General features: G+C 51.2%; 1 protein-coding gene across 1 annotated transcript in view; it reads left to right on the top strand.

Annotated features, from left to right (window-relative positions):
• The window catches only part of CHSY1 (chondroitin sulfate synthase 1), a 57,430-nt gene that overhangs the window by 9,962 nt on the left and 29,109 nt on the right, over positions 1–18,359 (top strand). The window contains 1 exon segment of the mRNA XM_025041237.1: positions 5,908–6,403. Within this exon segment, the coding sequence (XP_024897005.1) occupies positions 5,908–6,403 (496 nt within the window).

The following is an 18,359-nucleotide window of genomic DNA, read 5'->3' as shown; positions in this document are numbered from 1 at the left end:
ATAATTTGATTTCTCTTTTAAAAAATGTTTCCACCATTTGTGATCTCTTAGATTTCCCTTCCTTCCTCCAAAAAGAATTTGCGGTCGCTCACGGCCAAAGGTCCCACAGGAGACAGTTAAAGGTTTTAAAAGAGGAAACCGCGGGTCTGGGGACCGCACACGCGGAAGGTGGGGGACCTGCCACCGAGCGCCCCGGCTGCAGGCCCCCCCGTCCGGACGGGACAGCGGCCTGCGTCATGTGCACCGGCCCGCCGGAGCGCGTCCCCTCAGCTCCCAGAGGGCCCGAGCCATCCTTCTGGAGCCTTGGAAGGCCGACCTCAGTTTCCCCGAGGCCGGTCAGGCTCAAGCCTGTGGCCGATCTGACCAGCAGCGCAGGAGGGTCCCACGTGTCCTTCTTTGAGGGAGTGGACTCAGATTGTCTCTGTGCCACGCCAGGCTCGGTCGCCAGCCTTTCTGGCACCGGGGACCAGTGCTCCTTTGAGAATCTAATGCTGGCGCTGGGGGCGGCTGCAGATACAGGTGGAGGAAGCTTCCCTCACCTGCCTGTGCTCACCTCCGGACAGGCCACGGACCGGTACTGGCCCTGCAGCCAGGGGCCTGGGGACCCATGCTGTAAGGACTGTCACTGCACATGCCCTGCCTTCTCCACCAGTGACGGGGGCGGGGGGGGGGGACAAATTTCCCTCAGGCCTGGTGTCTGGGAAAGATAATGCACTTAGCCCCGCACAGAGGGAGGGGTCTTGTGGATTCTCTTGGTCGCCTGTCGGAAGGCTCGTAGCTCACTGTGGCCACCGGTCGCATGTGGGGAGGTCACGTGGTGGCAGGTAGGGCTCAGCACCTGAGCGCTGGTTCGAGTTGTCACCTGCCCAGAGAGCTCGGACTGGTTCGGCGCTTGCTGTGGGCGGGGAGCCGGGCCGGCAGCCCACGGTGACCGTGACCGTGACCCCCCCGGCACAGCTGGTGTCCCCTCACGCCGGGCTCCCACTCCCCTTCTGTTGTTTGGCTTCGTTTTCCTGCTTATGTTTTTCAGCCTTTGTGCATTTTGGTTAAGTTGTCTTAAGTCCTTTCTGTAACGGCAGAATGTATAGCATGCATTTAATTCCTATTACTTATCAGTTCCCTTTCTTCCTTGACTCCAGATTCCGAGGTGATTTGATGAGTCCTTTCAAATGTACCACTGTAACAATCAGACAACATATGTCATAGTGATTTGGGGGACCTCACAGAAAATCCTCACTTTTTACCTATAAGAACTGGTATAAGCTTAGAAGAAGTGGAAATAATCTTACTCCATTTTTCTTGTAGTTTTTGTCCATTGGATACAGTAAAAATATTTTTATTACACAAGTAAAATTCTTTGTTGTCTAATCTTTCTATACCTTTGGATGCTTTTTAGCTTAAATGCTTCCTCCCTCCCCAGATAAATGTTTTTTCTAACTCTAAATACACCTGTTGCAGAAAATTTAGAAAATGTAGACAACACAAAGAAGAAAATGAAATCTCTTCTGATCTTCCACCCAGAAATAGTCACAGTAAACACTTCGGAGTAGAGTCGTACACTATTTAATTTTGTATGTGTAATTGTAGCCTCTTAATAATCCACATCACGGGTCTGTAGGACTGCCTGCATTTAAAACTTACCTGTATATCGTGAAGGTGTATGCAGGACAACAGTCATGCTGTGGATGCAATTTGGAACAGAAATACATGTAGTTTCCCTTAAAACGACACTAGACAGGAATGGAGACTGTTCGTGGAAGCTAGCTCTGCGCAGGCGTTCCTTCGTGACGCCGGTGTGGGCCAGGTGCGGTGCCTGACTGTGATTTCACTCGGTGTGAGGACAGCGTTTGGAAGCCTGGCAGAATGAATGGAAGATTGCTTGGCACTCTCAGATTCCAGGTATCTTATCCGTGCTTTGGCAAGCGTTGGTTATCCAGCCACTGAAAATCGAGCTTTTCCGGCAGGGGCCTTCGCAAACGTTCTGTGGTTTCGTTTAAGCTCAAGCTCTTTGCTCTTCCCTGTGTCAATGGCAAAGTTGACATTTGCTTTTGAAAATTAGGGAACCGAACCGTTCTGTCGCAGGAGGGCCAGCTTGGTTTCTTCAGCAGCATTTGCTTCGCGTCTCTGAAATTATTCATCGCTTCCCCTCGTCCTCCCGGACGCCGAGTCGCTTTGTGTTCTGGGCTCTTTGACTTTGGGGAGCTGTTTGAACTCAAGGTACCTTAAGTGACAGATCATCATTTCTTAAGGTTGGAGGATTCACAAAGACTTCAGATTGAGAGGTTTCCCTCAAACCACCGGTCATGTAAGAACAGAAAAGGGCAGTATGAGGTTTTTCCCTGGGTTACCAAAAAAAGAAAAGGATAATTGGGCAGAATTACCGTAAAACTGCAGAGAAGCTTTTACGGGTGCTTTGAGGTTAGGTTGTCCGCTTTTAAATTAATCAGTTTCTCTTTTCGGACAAATGACATCATTTCAGGTCGTGGTTCCGGCGCGAATTCACATCAGTGGTGGCTGTCACCGAGGCCTCCGTCTCTGTAGTCACGCCTTGCTCTGCCGAGTGGGACACTTGGAAGCAGGGCCGGACTAATAGAAATTGTTTTCCTCAGTCTGATATGGAGGAGTCTGGTGTTTTAAGTGGAAACACTTGTAAAATTTAGTCTTGTTAGACTTTGATGTTAATACTGTCTGAGGTTGACAGTAAAACAGTTCTAATGCGTAGCTTAGCGTCAGCTTTGCGGCCCAGTATGTGAGAAGATGCTATTTTCTATAGCACGTTCACTCCGGGGTGGACGCTCGAGACCGACCAGTCCACGTTCAGCTCACAGTTTCCTGTCTCCCTCATTTTTTCTTTCACTCTCTTATTTTATTTGCAAACTTCCGGCTCCTTCAGTAAGTCAGGCTTATATAACGCTCACTGCGCGCCAGGCCGCCTTCTAACCACTTCAGATATGTCCTCCACTTAACCCTCTCAGCCCTCGAAGGCGGGGACCGTTCTTATCCCCCGTTTCCAGATAAGGAAAGCGAGGCACAGAGTCACTCGCCCCAGGCGAAGCCGGGATTCTCACCCCGACAGCCCAGTCCCGGAGCCGGTGCTCTGAACCGCCAATAGTGGGCATCATCTTACCTGCCGTGTGTCCCAAATGGTGTCATGGCGCGTGAGTATTTTCACGGCTTCTGGGGTTGGCTGCTTTAGCCCTGCTTGGAACTTGGCTTTGTTTTATCCATCACATTTTAGTTCAGAAGCGATCGGGCAGAAACCAAAGATAGGTCGATTTTATTCCCCATCCTTTTAAGATCGATCGTAAGATCACATAGACTCTTTGGCTTTTAACTGTTCTTCAAAGGTACCACGAATGGTAGTGTATTTCAGCTTCAGCACGCCTGTGACTTTTACATCTTAATTGTTCTCTAGTTGTGGTTTAAGCTGATTTCTTTCTCTGTGTAGGAATGGGAGGAAATATGGCTGTGGAAAGTGAGAGGCCCCCACCTGGAAATTTCTCAAAGATAAAACAAGTGATTCGTGCCCTTGAGCGTGGCATCTTTGGGTCACTTAGGTCACAAGTGACCCTCCGTCGCATGCCATGGACTGCAGTTATTTCTGTTTTCCAAGAACTGTTGTGACTGCTGAGCAACAGTCATGCCTGCATAACGGGAGGGAGGAAGCAGGGGCTCCCGGGCTCGGCTGGGGGTCTTCTTGGCACTAGTTCTCAGAACTGCTCTTTGTCACTCCCTTCCCGAGGATGGCAGGTCGCCTCCTCTGCAGACGTTAGCGTGTCAGGTTATCATCCATTCTAGGTAGGTTGTGGTTCGTTCAGAATTTTAACCAGACTTGCCTTTCCGTGGGAGGGCTTGGAAGCTCTTGAAATTCATTGTCCCATCCCTGCTGTGTTTACTCCCTGTCCTTTTCTTCAGGGGCGTAGTCTTGGTGACTATGTACGGTACCTGGTACAGCGTCCAGAGCCCCGTCGGGGTCCATCGTGCCTAGTTCTTTGCCAGAGAGTTTTGTAAGTGGCATAAGGTCCATTTAAAATCCACAGGCATTATGGTTTACAGTCGCTGGCATGATGTGATTATAATGGGCTGTTTTGTTTTGTTATTTTTTTGTTATTGTACTGAAAACAGCAGTGCATCTCACCATTGACATCCTAGATTTGACGTAAATGATGCATGTTTATTCTTCAGACTTTCTGAAGAATAAAAAGTTCAGTCCCAGTGAATTTTTCCTCTGCTTTAATAAATTTGAGGTCATTTCATCATCTTTATATTTGGGTTAGGAGGAGAATTAAAAACTAGTAATCGTTTAAATACTTCGTCGTAGATTGTTTTTAAAATGACAAAACTAATGCTTTAGAACGTCAGTTTTGCAAGACGAAGAAACGTCTGGAGAATGGATGGTGGTGACGGCTGTGGGACAAAGCAGATGTGCTCAGTGCCACTGAACGTTAGTTATCTTTACAAATGAGTAAAATGGTGAATTTCAAGTTATGTGTAATTTATCACAATTAAACTTTTTTTCCCCCGAAACAGTAGTTTCGTGCTTATAACAGTCTCATTCAGTGTAGATACACACAGTCGGAAGTGGGGGGTCTTCTCACCCCACCCAGCCCTCCGTCCCTCCTTCCGCGCCTCCTCCCCGGAGGTTCGGTGTCTCTTTTCAGACATTCGTTCCTAAGGCCTGCGCTTTGGATCATCCACGTCACCTTTCACTCTAGCGAACGCAGTGGTCACAGTCAAGCACGATAAACACACGTCGGGAGGTCGTCTGGGAGCCGCACCTTTACGATCTCATTTAGACTGAATTCTCTCTGCGGCTCATTCTCTCTGCGTCTCTTTCTTAGAAGTCCGTAGAAATGCATTTTTGCAGCATGACTACTTCCGCTCTGAATACACAGCCTAGAGACAGTCTAAAGGAAAACGTCACTCGATGGCCTTAAATCCGCCGCTCAGCAGCGGGGCTGTGCTGCCTTCTTACTGACCACGAGGTTTTCCTCTCTCGGTGGGACGAGCAGGTGTGGGCGCCTTCGCCTCTGCCCGGCCCGGGGCTTCAGAACGCAGAGCCCTCCGTCTCCCTTCTGCCCTGTGCCCCATGCCTTCAGCGGCCGCCCGTGGCTTTCAGAGCAGAAGGGCCCCCATCTCTAGGGCATCTGCCGGGCCCTGCGGTTTGCCTGTGCCCTCCTCGTGTCACAATACTCCCCCGCCCCTCGACACACACACACACACACACACACACACACACACCCACACACACACACACACACACACAGACTCACACACTCTCTCTATGTGTTCTGGGCCCGTGTGTCCCCTCTGCGTCCTTTGTTCATGCCCTTTAGGACCGTGAGCCTTTCTTTCAGAGGCTTGTCTTAGTCCATGGTGATACCGACGTTCTCGTGACTCTTCTGACAAATGTCTGTCCCTGCTGGCTTCGGCGCCGTGAGTTGGGGCCTGTGCTTTGCTCACCTCTGCATCGCCCTGGCTTAGCACGTGCCTGGCGCTTGGTGAGTGTTCAGAGAAAACTCGTCGAATGAGCCGTTCTTTTTCAGTGTTTTATAGAGTGGAGGCGGGTGTAGCTACGAGTCGATAGTATCGGATAATCGACCTGAATGTCTAGTCCTTGGTGGCCTGGCAGTTCGGTTTTCAACTGTGACTAAAACCCAGTTAGCCTGGAAATATTTGAACGCGGCATCATTCTCTCTCGGTCGGGCCTCTTTTGCAAAGGCGCGTGGACTTTGCGGGACCCAGTCCGTGGGATTCCGTCGGGGGGAAGCTGGCAGATCAGACGGCTCCTTAGCATCCTTTGAGCTCGCAGCGAGTGACCCAGCAGGAGCAGACGCGTGGCTTTCTTTCTGCAGAGGACACGCCCGGCGCAAGCTGCTGTCTCACTGGTGTTTGTTCTAATTCCAGAACGTGGTCCAAGACAATTCCCGGTCAAGTGCAGTTCTTCTCGAGCGAGGGCTCGGACACGTCGGGCCCCATCCCGGTGGTGGCGCTGCGGGGCGTGGACGACTCGTACCCGCCGCAGAAGAAGTCCTTCATGATGCTCAAGTACATGCACGACCACTACCTGGACCAGTACGAGTGGTTCATGCGCGCCGACGACGACGTCTACATCAAGGGGGACCGCCTGGAGAGCTTCCTGCGCAGCCTCAACAGCAGCGAGCCCCTCTTCCTCGGGCAGACGGGCCTGGGCACCACGGAGGAGATGGGCAAGCTGGCCCTGGAGCCCGGCGAGAACTTCTGCATGGGGGGCCCCGGCGTGATCATGAGCCGGGAGGTGCTCCGCAGGGTGGTGCCGCACATCGGGGAGTGTCTGCGGGAGATGTACACCACGCACGAGGACGTGGAGGTGGGGCGCTGCGTGCGCAGGTTCGCGGGCGTGCAGTGCGTCTGGTCTTACGAGGTAAGAGCGAGAAGGCGCCCGCGCGTCGTCACTCGCGCCGAGCCGGGCGTGGGGGACGGGTGGTGCTCTCCTCCCGAAGGCTTCGCGTTGGGGTTACGATACGTTTTCACCCTCTTTTTTTTCTTTTTCTTTTTTTTTTTAATTCGAAGCCCCTCTCGTGACCCCTTCTCTTGGTTTTTCAAGCAAACCTTCTCTACTTTTGTCCCTAGTCCTTAATTAACAAAAAAATGGCGTTTGGGGCCCAAGGAAAAGATACCGTTTGCTGCAACTCACAGTGATCTTTCCATGATGATCCAGAAAGTTCGTCCAGTCCCTTATGCTCATTTCGCAGATGCGATGGCAGGAGTGTCGGGGACGCCAAAGGCCTGACCTTTCTCATCCGGTCACGTCGACCCACGCGGTTCAGAAACCGCGTTTCGAATTCATGAAAGGAACAGCGATGTAAAAAAAGCCAAAAGCACTGGGTCTTGCATTTATTTGAAACCTTTAGACTGTCGTCGTAGTCTGTGAATTTGCGACGTAGTTCCCCCTTTCAGAACAGCTGGTAGGCGACTCTGGATTACCTCGACACACGGATGCAGGTTTCTGGGGAAGTCTGCTCGTACGTGCTTTCTCTCCGATAGTTCTGGGAAACGTGAGTGAGCTCTTGACTTCTCTCCGTTTTTATTGGCAGATGTGCATGCACCTCTTGCCCGTGGCTGCAGGATCAGAGTGGAAAGAATTATTTGGGCTACATTATGTTTAGATAAACTGCCGATGGTGGTGAGGAGCAGAGGGGCTCGCTAGGCCTTTTGTCAAGAAAAAGAAACATACTTCTTGATGTCAACTGTTAGCTTTTCTTCTGACTTAGTTTTCTACGGGACTTGAGCGAAGAAATAGTAGTATTCTTGCCTCTACTTGTCTTCCCCCAGACTTGCTCTTAAATGCCTCCTAATAATCTATTTCTTTCATTTGAACTGCTAGGGAAGTAGACGTTTCCAAGTGTACAGGAAGTAGCCTTCGCGTAGTTACCAATTATAAAAGATACGTTTAAATCCTAAATGGGATACGAGTGAACCCTCTGATCTCTCTGCGTGCTCCCCGCCACCCCCGGCCCACACAGGCCATTGCTCACGGGCTCCGGTGGGGTCTTGTCGTGGATTTTTGCAGTGAGGAAAGCTTTTTGCGTGTTCCCTGCCGTTTTAAGCACAATACCACTGGCAATATTTGCATGTCCCCATCCTTAATGAAGTAGTCATAACCTTAGGGCGTTTCGTTTTGGTTGGAACATATACCGTCTGGTGTGTTCTGGAAGGCTCTCTGCGGCCCCGCCTCTGGGAGGCCCGCCCTCCTGCTGGAAATGCAGGACAGGCCGGCCTCCGGGAGAGGATTTAGAAAGACACATCTTAATGCTGTCACGCTGTTCCACCTGCTACACTGTGGGCAGACACCAGCAGAGCCAGCATCTCGAGGTTATCAGGAACGGCGGCCTGGCATCAGTGCCGAAGCAGTGAGGAGGAGAGGTCCCGGGGCCGCGGGGTGGGGACACAGTTTTCGGGCGGTTTTCCCCATTAGGGGAGTTTTCAGCTGTCCCGTCTGGGCACTTGGAAGCCGCCCCTTAGGCTCGAGGCATCTGTTTAATGACTTATTACGTCCATACCCGGGTCTGTGGGCGGGAAGCTCGTGCCCTGGGTAGCGCCGGCCCCGGCCAGGGTGTGGGGGCAGCCGCCCCGGTGCCCCTGCTGGCCCTTTCTTTGAAAGCCTGATGACAGCTCAGCCCTTCCGGCCGCACTGTCCACGGGCTGGGCCCAGGTGACCCTCCTTTCGTTGAGGACCACCTTCTCCCAGAATGCGGCTTTTCTTTTCCCTTTAAATGTTGTGGTTTTCTCACATGCGAACCGTGAATTTAAGTGTAGTCTAACATCATTCTTTCCCCGCGTGGTTTGGGCTTTTTGTGTCTTGTTTAAGAAAATCTCCCCTTCCTTGGGTCACAGGAGTTTTCTCCTCTATCTTTTTCTGTAAATTAAAAAGTTTTGCCTCTTACGCGTAGTTCATCATTTTTAAGAATTCTGTCGACTGGGACATTTGCCATTTTATGAGACCTTTGATTTCTTTTTTTTTGTACAGCGCTCAGTGTTTCTAACCTAAGTCATTATTAGGGTTTGTCCTTGTGTTCACCACTCATGGGGTTCAGGAGCTTTTATTAAACTTCCTTACATCTAGCTTCTCCATGAAGGCGCTCACAGTATGAGAAATGATCGAGGTGGAGTTTATGTTAAGCTTGGGCCTTGGAAGGTACTTATTTAGGGCTGTTATACATCTAGCCGGAAGGTGTCTTTTTTTTTTTTTTTTGGCAAGTTGCAGTAATGCCTTGGGATTACACTTTTACATGATTAAAAGGGCTCGTGAGGACTCGCTGTCATCGTCAAAATCTGGATTTCTAGACTCCTTTTGATAGTTTTTGGTAGTTAGCTATTAATACATAGTTTTAAAAAAACTTTATTTGGAAGTAATCGCAACTTCACAGAAAAGTAACCGAAAGATAAAAGTAGTACGCAGAACATCCATACACCCTATGCTCAGATTACCCCGTTCGGGTTTTACTCTGTGCACGTCACCGTTTGTGTTCCTGAGTGTCTCCCTTCCCCCCCATTCGGAGACCCGCCCCCACCATTGAAGAGTAACTGACATTGTTGCCCTTTAAGTGGGGTCAGCGTGTTTCGGCTGAGAACGGGGAATTCTCTCTCACATAACCACAGCTTAGGTCAGTTTAACAGGGACGCTCTGACCCGCCGTTTATATTCTGATGTCGTCTGATGTCCTGTAAAGTCCCATGGAGCAGCTTTCCCTTCCCCGTACAGGGCCCCGCGCGGGCTCTGGTCCTGCGTTTGTTCCTCTGTCTTCAGCCTCCTTCCGTCTGGGGCGTTTGCGGCTTCAGTTTGCACAGCCTCTTTCTTTGTCTTTTACGACCTTGGCGTTTTTGATCATTGGCTTTAAAGACTTCGTAATGAAAGTCTGTGATTTCAATGCAGTAAAGCATAAGGCGGTCTTCCGTAATGCTGCCCAGAGCCCAGTGAGCCCTCCCGCCCAGCAGCCAGCGAGGGTGCTGATACCGCCGGGGCCACCGTGGGAGGGGCCGGCCATCCCCAGGGTCGCCCAGGGTCGCCGTTAGTAACTCAGCTATCGAGACCTTTTTGGAGGAACATTGAACAATTTAAAACAATTTATGTTATTTAGGCAAATATATGAAATATTACACTATTCTTTTAATAAGAGAACAGAAAGAAAATGGATGTAACGTATTCATTTTATTTTTAACTTTTCGTGGGAAGTGTACGGATCATAAATACGCGTAGAGCTCAGAGGATTGTCACAAAGCGAACGCAGCCGGGTCATCAGTATCCAGATCTTGAACTCAGCATGTGGCTAGTAATGAAGGTGTTTTGGGTAGAAAACAGTCATTGCTAATGACAGCTGGAAATAGGTAGAGATGGATTTGGCCACTTTAAAATCTTTACTGTCTTTGTAATAACGAGCGTGTTCACATGGTTCAAATGCAGGAAGAAGTGCGAAGGGTTTACAGGGACAAGTGTCCTCCCCTCTCGCCTCCAGCCCCTGGGCCTCGCTCGTGAGTCAGCCCGCTGCGTCCTCACAGGCGGGCCCTGTGCACGTGTGAGCAAAGAAGTCTGCGTATCACTCCCCTTTCACACGAACGGTAGCGTGTTTTACACTCTGCATCTCGCCGAGTTCCACTACACATCTTGGGATGTTTTCCGTTTGGCACGTAAAGAGCGTCATCTCTTCTTACGGACGCTCGGGCGGTTTCCAGCTCGTTCCAGCAGTGTTTCTCATCGGTCACATAACCCAGCGTCTCCCAACCGTGGTCACATCGGGGCGTGCACATCGAGGGGGTGCCCTCCAAGGACTCCTCCTAGCCGCCGCACCCCGCGCCCTAAGACCCGAAGGGATTGTTGCCTGGCTGGCATACCCAGAACTCGTTTGGGGTGTCGCAGTGCTGATGCCCCAAATTCACCAGGAAGCGTTCGTCGGGGCCCAATGGTGGGCCCAGCTCTGCCTCCGGAACTGGGAGGAAATTGCCAAAGAAGAAAGAAATGCGAACGGCCGTTTTCTCCCTCGAGGACTTCGGTGTACTTGCGGGGACAAAAACACGTTCGTGAAATAGTTGAAAAAACTTTTAAAAGTCTAAAACCCTGTCATGCCGATGTTGAAGACAAACGTGCTGCTTGACGATGGGGATGCGTGTTCTGTAGGCGATGCCGTCATCGTGCAAACATTCGCACGGACCTGGACGGTGCAGCCGACACACCCAGGCCGTGCGTGACTGTATAAAACAGTCCGGGCAAGGGGACCCGGTGATATTCTTTTTATGGGAAGGCACGTCATCGTGGAAAACTGAAGTGTAAGGCAAAGTCTGTAAAAAGAGAAGGTCTTCCTTTCGAGTCTGTGACTGACTCGCGCAAAGGAAAGTTGAACATCGCACGTCAGGAGCCTGGGCCAGGCTCACTGTGTAAGGGCCGTGACAGCGGAACGCAGGAAGGACAGGGAGGGGACGTGGAAAACAAGGGGACGCGGGACGGGAGACAGCACGGCGGCCCAAGGCCACGGGGCACTTACCGATGGTCCCGACTTCGTCTCCCGTGGCCTGACACAGGGCCGGCCCCGGAGAAGCTTCCAGGTGCCCTGCAGAGGAATGTGTATTCTGCTGTCGAGCGAAGTGCTCTGCGGACACCTGTCAGGTGTCGTTGATCAGATGTCAATCAGATGTTCCCTTTCCTCGTTACCGTCTAGTTCTGTCCGTTGCTGAAAGCGGGGTATTGAGGTCGCCAGTGTTGGTGTCAAATTGTCCATTCCTCCCCTCAGTTATAGCAGTTTTTGCTCCATGTCTTTTTGGGCATGTGTGTCGTTAGGGCGTACATGTTTATACCTGTTACACCTTCCTGACGGGTGAACACTTTTATCATTATAAAATTTCTCCTTTCTCTTTAATAACAATTTTTGTCTTTAAGTCTCTCCTGTCCGCTATTAGTGTGACCATTCTAGCTCTCGTCCGGTCTCCATTTACATGGTATATGTTTTTCCATCCTTCTGCTGTCAGCGCATCTGTGTCTGAATCTGAAGCTTGTCTCTCGTAGATGGCGTGCGCAGGCGTAGCTCAGTTCATCGCTCTTCACAGGTGTTTCGTTTTTGACAGATGGAGGGTGAGATGCCGCACCAGCAAAGAGCGTACAGCTCTCCGAAGGCTCAGGTGATGGATAGCATTCTCTAGCAGTATTTTAAATTGAAGTATATACTTTTTTAAGACACAGTGCTATTGCACACTCAATAGACTACAGAATAGTATAAACATAACTTTTACATGCACCGAAAAACCCCCAAATTCCTGCGACTCTCTTCATCGAGATGATTAGCTTTCTTGCCGTTCGGAATGGAGCCCACCATATCTGTAGTACGATCATTTTAAAAACTCTATTCTGCCATTTCTGCCTGCTACTTGGAATAGTTAATCCTTGTACCTTTGATATTATCATCGATAGGGTGGGCTTTATGTCATTTTGCTATTCTCTGTGTCATGTCTTTTTTGTTCCCCTGTCCCTCCAATGCTCTTACTTCGTGTCATATGTTTTGTATACATTCCACTCTCTCGTCATTTTTTTACTTCATTTTTTTGTTATTTTTTGTCCCGTTGCAATTAACATCTTACTTGAGAACATAGTTCAGGTTAATACCAGCTTAGTCATAACAGCGTGTAAACTCTTGCTTTTCCGTAGCTGCGTTCCCTCCCCGTCCTTTGTGCTCTGGTCACACAGATTATTTCTTTCACAGCGTGTGCTGTCAGCACGGGTTTGTAACTGTCGCCTCATGCCGTTGTCTTTTACATCACATCAGAGAACGAGCGTCGCAGACTAGACAGGACGTTCACACTGCCTTTCACGTTACCCGTGCGGTCACCCTTCACTCGTGAGCACAAGAGCGACTGGCTGGTGACCTTTCGTTTCACCGTCACAGACTCACTTCGGTGTTTCTCATAGGGCAGGTTCGCTGGTGAAACGTTCTCAGTTTGTGTCTGTCTGAGAATGGGCTCATTTCTCCTTTACTCTGGGAAGGCGGTTTCGTTGATGGAGGTTCTCGATGGACGGCCTTTCTTTCCATGCTTTGCAGGGAGGTTTTCTGGTATCCGTGGTTTCTGATGAGAAATCAGTCGTTGACCTCAACCGAGGGTTCCTCCTACGCGATGTGACGAGGCTCTGCTTCCCAGCCTCCCCCCGGCTCTCAGCGGAGACTGGCTGCGTCTAGGCATCGCTGGCTTCGGGTTTATCGTACTTAGAGTTCGCTGAGCTTCTTGGGTGTGTGGATTGTTTTTCAGCAAATTCGGGAAGTTTTCCTCGGGTATTCTTTCTGCCCCTTTCTCTTTCTTACTCTTCTAGGGTGACCGTGACGCGTAAGCTCGGATTTGGTTTATTTTCCTTTCTTCTCTTCTCTTTCTGCTCTTCAGACCGGAGCATCTCAGTTGACCGTATTCCGTTTGCTGGGTCTGTCTTCTGCCTGTTCAAATCTGTTGGGAATTTTTCAATTCAGTTCTTTCACTTTGCAACTCCAGAATTTCCATTCGGCTCTTTTAAATATTTTAAATCTCTTTACTGGCCGCTCTTTCCGCCTGTGTATGGGTTATACTTTCTTTTGTCGTAGCGTGTGTCAGGGTTTCTGTTGGAAACTGGGACATTTTAAAAATGCAGCAGTCCAGGACCTCAGATTCTGCTCCCTGCCTAGGCTTGGCCTTTGCTGCTGCTGTTTGTTTAGTGACTTTTTAGAACCGATTCTGTTCTGTGTTCTTTTTTGTGTGTGGTCACTGAAATCTCCGCTTGGTTTGCTCAGTGGTCAGCTAATGATTGGGTGGCGATTTCCTTAGATGCCTGGAACGAAGTCGTCCCCAGGCCTTGTCGGGCTCTGCGCCGCGGTGCTGGCCTCCGGCGCCCCCCGTGACGTTTGCAGCTCTTCGCGAGCCTCACTTTCTGCTTGAGCAGAGCGTCAGGGTCAGCCAGAGATGAGAGCTTTGGGGGTTCTCAGGTCTTCCCTGGGAACATGCATGGCCTTCGAAAGTCCCCGGAATATATTCAGACTTTTCAAAGACCCTTCTGGACCTGTCGCGTCCCAGCTTTTTTTAAGCTTTTTGGTTAACCTGTGTTTTGCCTCAACTGTTAGCCACTTCCTGGGGCAGCACGACACTTAACAGCGGCCTCTGATGTCCCTTAACCCGCCCGCCCGCTCCCCACCCCGCACCATAGGCTGTTTGCAGTGGGAGGGCTCCAGATTAGGTCAGATAAAGATAGCCTTGCAAATGGGGTCTTCTTGGAAGCACCGGACCATGATAATGACAGTTCTCTGGGAATGGGGCCTTGAAGGAGCTCCAGCCCTGTTCCGCCCCCTCCGCTGGCCGCCAGGCTGCTGGTGTTCACTGTGACTGTGGATTGTTGGTTTTCAGGGTTACCACATTGCTGGGAAACAGGGACTAGAAATAGGGCAAGTTGAATTGCCACAAAGTTCACTGTTCTTACCAGAATTTCACTTTTTTTTTTCCCCTCTGCCTAAATGCTTCCTGGATTGCTGCAAGCCTTTGGCCAGTGTCCAAAGTTCAGAAAAGCCTGCCTCAAATAATTTTTGCATGTGTTCTCTTCGCTTTTATGAAAGGCAGAATTTTTTAAGGTCTTTGCTTTACCATTTTCATTGATGTCACCCAAGACAGTCCATTCTGGGGCCTTGGCTTCATGGCTTCAATTTTGCTTTTTACAATTAGATAAATCGCTTTGAGTATCTTCTTATCCTTTGTTTAAGGAGTCATGGGATCGTGCCCTAAAAATTAGGAAGACTTCCAACCAGTCACAGCATGCACGCACAGTCACTTTTCAGATAGATTTTGAACATCCGCTCTGATCAAGACACTGTTCTGGTTTGGGCCACAGCAGGAAGCGAAGACCCAGTCACCTTCCGATCCGGGGGCCAACTTCTCTGGATCTTAATTTTCTTTCAAAAATGGAATAAGAAATTGCCTGCCTTGTAGGGCCGTTTGAAGGATTAACCGACATGACGCATGTTATCATAATTAGCGCTTGGCTCAGAGCGAGTGCTTGCGAAATGCAGAGACTGTTGGCAGAGGCCCCGGGTATCAGAAAACCAGCCATTCAGAGCTCGTCCCGAGGACGGTGCACAGATCTCGACCCGTGGAAACGGATCCTTGAATGTGCGGCCTTGGAATCTGGTGTTTGCTTTTACAATTTAGAGAGGATCTGACACTTCAGGTGAAGTTAGTTGCTTTGGACTCGTAGTTATTTTACTGGCAAAACAAAGCCTTCTGTGGTTACTTAAGCATCTCTGAAATGATTCCATCGTTTGATGTATCAGAGTTTCGTGGCTGTGAGGGAAGAGGTGTGGGTTTCCAGGAAAATTGATGTCTTCGTGATGTTTAAGTTTGGTGGGAGTATGTTAAAGGTATTCTAGGCTTTATATATTCGTCACTGGGCATGTTAACTTATGTTTAGTTGACAGAAAAGGGGTTCTTAGCTATATTATCAGGAGGTGGCATCAATATATCATTTGCTCGATCTTGACCTATAGCTGACTAGCATTTTCTGTACAGTTGAAAAGATTGAGATCACAGACCTCATCACCCCAATTTCTGTAATAATCGACAGTCTTCCTTTTAGAGGAGCGGTCCCCACCCTCTGTGGCACCAGGGACCGGTGCTCCTGTGATAATGCGATGCCTGATGATCTGAGGCGGAGCTGAGGCGGTGATGCTGGCCCCGGGGAGCGGCTGCACATACAGACGAAGCTTCACTCGCTCGCCTGCCACTCACCTCTTGCTGTGCGGCCCGGTTCCTGACAGGCCACGGACCGGTACTGGTTGGCGGCCTGTCAGATGGGGACCCTTGTTTTAGATCACAGATCAGCATCCAAAGTGCTGAAAAAGCCATTTTCAGGTAACATGAGTAACATGAGTTCTTAGCTGAAAATAGATTAATCTACATGAGAAATAGCTCACTATCTAATAATAGTAAAAGAACAGTAAACCAGGGCAAAGTACTATAAGCTGCGCAGGAAAGTGTGGAGGGGCCGCGGAGGGTCAGCGGGGGGACGATTGAGGGACAGGGCAGAGGACACTCGCGTGGTCTAGGTTGGCCCCTGTCTAAAGGTGGCTGGATTTCTGGACCTTCGGAACGGTCAGGATGGCACCCTTTCACGTTGCGAGGTCTAGAGACGGCAGCAACGAAGCTTTTGAAGTTTTTAATTCCAGTGTTTCATCTCGCGGCACTGACGAGACTATCCAGTGCCTAAAGAGGAACGAGTGAGGGCTGAAGGCGACAGGGAGCTTGCTGGCAGCGCTGTCGTCTGGGTCGGGAGCGCACAGCTGGATGAAGCTGTGTGAGGTTCAGGAGTGTGTTGGGAATCAGTGTACCTCAAGCTCGAGTGACATCGGGACCTTTTTCGGCGGGCACATTGTGCGTGTCTCATACCAGGTCGCTCTTTCTCGAAGGGGAACCCTCTACACGAGAATCCCTGGAGACATGTTTATTCCAGAGCGCATTTCCAGGCCAAAGCCAGAGCCAAGCCCCGGCAGGTGGAGTGCAGTGACCTGCGCTGTGACAGTCCTGGCGACGGCTCCTGCTCGGTCGTGTCGCAGGCCGTTGGGACTCCTACAGCGTTGCTGTCCGCAGAGGCCGAGTTCTGAGCGGGTCAGGGGGCCACGTCTCGCTCGGCCGCTGTCCTGTGCAGAGCCTCGTCCTGGGCGGTAGGGACAGAGAGGGTGCGTTGACCCAGGTCTCTGCAGCAGGCGCCTCACGCGGTGTCCCCTCCTCACGTATGTTTGACAAGCTAAAGCTTTATGTGTTTTTTCCTTCCTTCCATCCTCTGAGCCACGTCGATGGCGAGGAGTTGTGTCGCCGGAGAAAGTCGGTGCTGGCCGTCCATAAATCCTGAGCCACGACGGGGAAGGAGCTCTGTCTGCTGTGATGACGATACAGCTTTGACCAGGGATTAAACTGACCAACACTTTAAAGCTAAAACTAAATCTTTTAAATGTCTTTCTGTCTCTGTAGTTGATTCCACAGACGTTTTGTTTATGGGGTCTGGTTATCAATCTTTCTCAAGCCTCGGTTTTTTTCCCCCAATCCTCAGCTTTTGTTAGTTGTCATGAACCATAACTTGAGATTTGTTTATCTAACAGATTTCCGTTAAAAAAACAAGTAGTGACAAAGTATTTCTTAATGGCCGCGGTGGCTTTAACATTGACACCGTTTTTTTGATCATCTTCCCTCCTGGAGGTGGAGCTTAACCTCCCTCCCGCGGGCCGCGGGCTGGACTCAGTGACTCATTTTGAATGAATGGAGCAGGGAATGGAAAAAACATTAACTTTATAGTAGAAAAACCTGGCGGACCCCACCTTAGGTGAGCATCAGCGGTGTCCAGACATTGGCGTCGCACACTCCCAGAAGTGACGGGTGAGGAGGCGCTCCGCCCCGCGTCCCCGCGTCCCCACGTCCCCGCGTCCCCCCGCGTCCCCGCTCCCTGGGCCACGGCTGCAGCCGGGTCGGGCAGAAGCATCAGACAAAGCCGCGCGGAGGCGCCGTCTGCGAAGCCCCTGAGCAGGGCTCGTCCGACGTGCCACGGTCGTGAAAAGCAGGAGCGGGGCGGGGACCCTGCTGTCCTCACAGCTCCGCTGCGAGTCCGAAATCATTTCCAAATAAAAAATACTTGGAACCCAGAGATGATCTAATTGGACACAGAAGTGAAGTTGTCACGTCTGCCACCGTATCTCAGTGCCCTGGGGAACCGGGGTGAGGCAGGAAGACTGGACCTTCTGGGAGGCTCCGTGGACGGGCCGCAGGGCGTGACTCGCAGCCTTGTGCCTTCCAGGAATTCTGACACCGCGGCCTCTGTGCGGGAGGCTGCGGACTCCCCAGCCCCATGGAGAGCCGTCAGCGGAGCGGAGCGGAGCGCGCCTCTGGCCCTGTGCTCCCTGCGAGCAGCGCGTCCGGGGCCGTTACAGCAAAACTTCCCGCTGCCCAAAAAGACTCGGAGCGGTCGCTGCGCGGGGGACGCCAGCGCGCCCGGTGGCCGCGTCTCGCCAGCCCGCGGGGGCTGGTTCCTGTTTCCTCTCGCTGAACCCTCGCGCGCTGCACAAGTCAGTGACAGTTACTTTCTGTGACGTCTGACACTTCCTTTCAGAGTTTGTTGTTGTTGTTTTTTTAAATACTGAGGTTCCCCATTTTCTGCCTGTATGTCCACATCTGTGTATTTCCCTTCACCTGGAACACGCAGAGATGGAGACTTATTTCTATTTATGACGTGGCGGTTTGTTTGTGGCAGAAAGGCGAGGGCGGTCCTAATTCTTTTTTTACCCCCTAAGGTGAAAAATGGCGGTTATTAGGGGAAGGTGGGTATGGAAATTGAAATATCCCAGATGATACAAACATTCTGAACTTTTTAAAATGGTTAATTCGTTAAAAAAACAAAGAGAAACCAAACCTGCGTGCCTGCTGTGTGACGGGCCCTGTGCTAGACGCGGGGGCTGCAGCAGCGCGCACCGCAAAGCCTGCTCTCGTGACCCGCCTGCCTCTCTGTGGGGACGTCGGAGACTAAGGCACACACTGGCAGGCGGTGCTAAGCCCTCTGGGGACGCACGAGCACGATGACGGGGTGGAGCGCTGGAGGGCCGGGGTGCTGGTCCAGCCGGGAGTGGCACGTGGCCCTCGTTTCTGCCCTGGGAGGACCATCTCCAGCGGACGGAACGGGGTGTGCAAAGGCCCAGGGGCAGAGCGTGTGGCGGGATGAGGACGGCAGGGGGGCCGGTGGCTGGAGCGCGGGAGTGACAGGGACCAGGTCCCGTGAGGCCTGTGCCCGACGAGAGCCCGGGGTTCCGTGCTGAGTGAGCTGGGCGGGGGCGAGGGGTTGGGGGGGCGGGG

This window comes from Pteropus alecto, unplaced genomic scaffold (assembly GCF_000325575.1).
Source record: "Pteropus alecto unplaced genomic scaffold, ASM32557v1 scaffold59, whole genome shotgun sequence".
Classification (NCBI taxonomy): Eukaryota; Metazoa; Chordata; class Mammalia; order Chiroptera; family Pteropodidae; genus Pteropus; species Pteropus alecto.
Note: the sequence above shows the minus strand (reverse complement) of the source record. Positions and strands in the feature narration are given on the sequence as shown.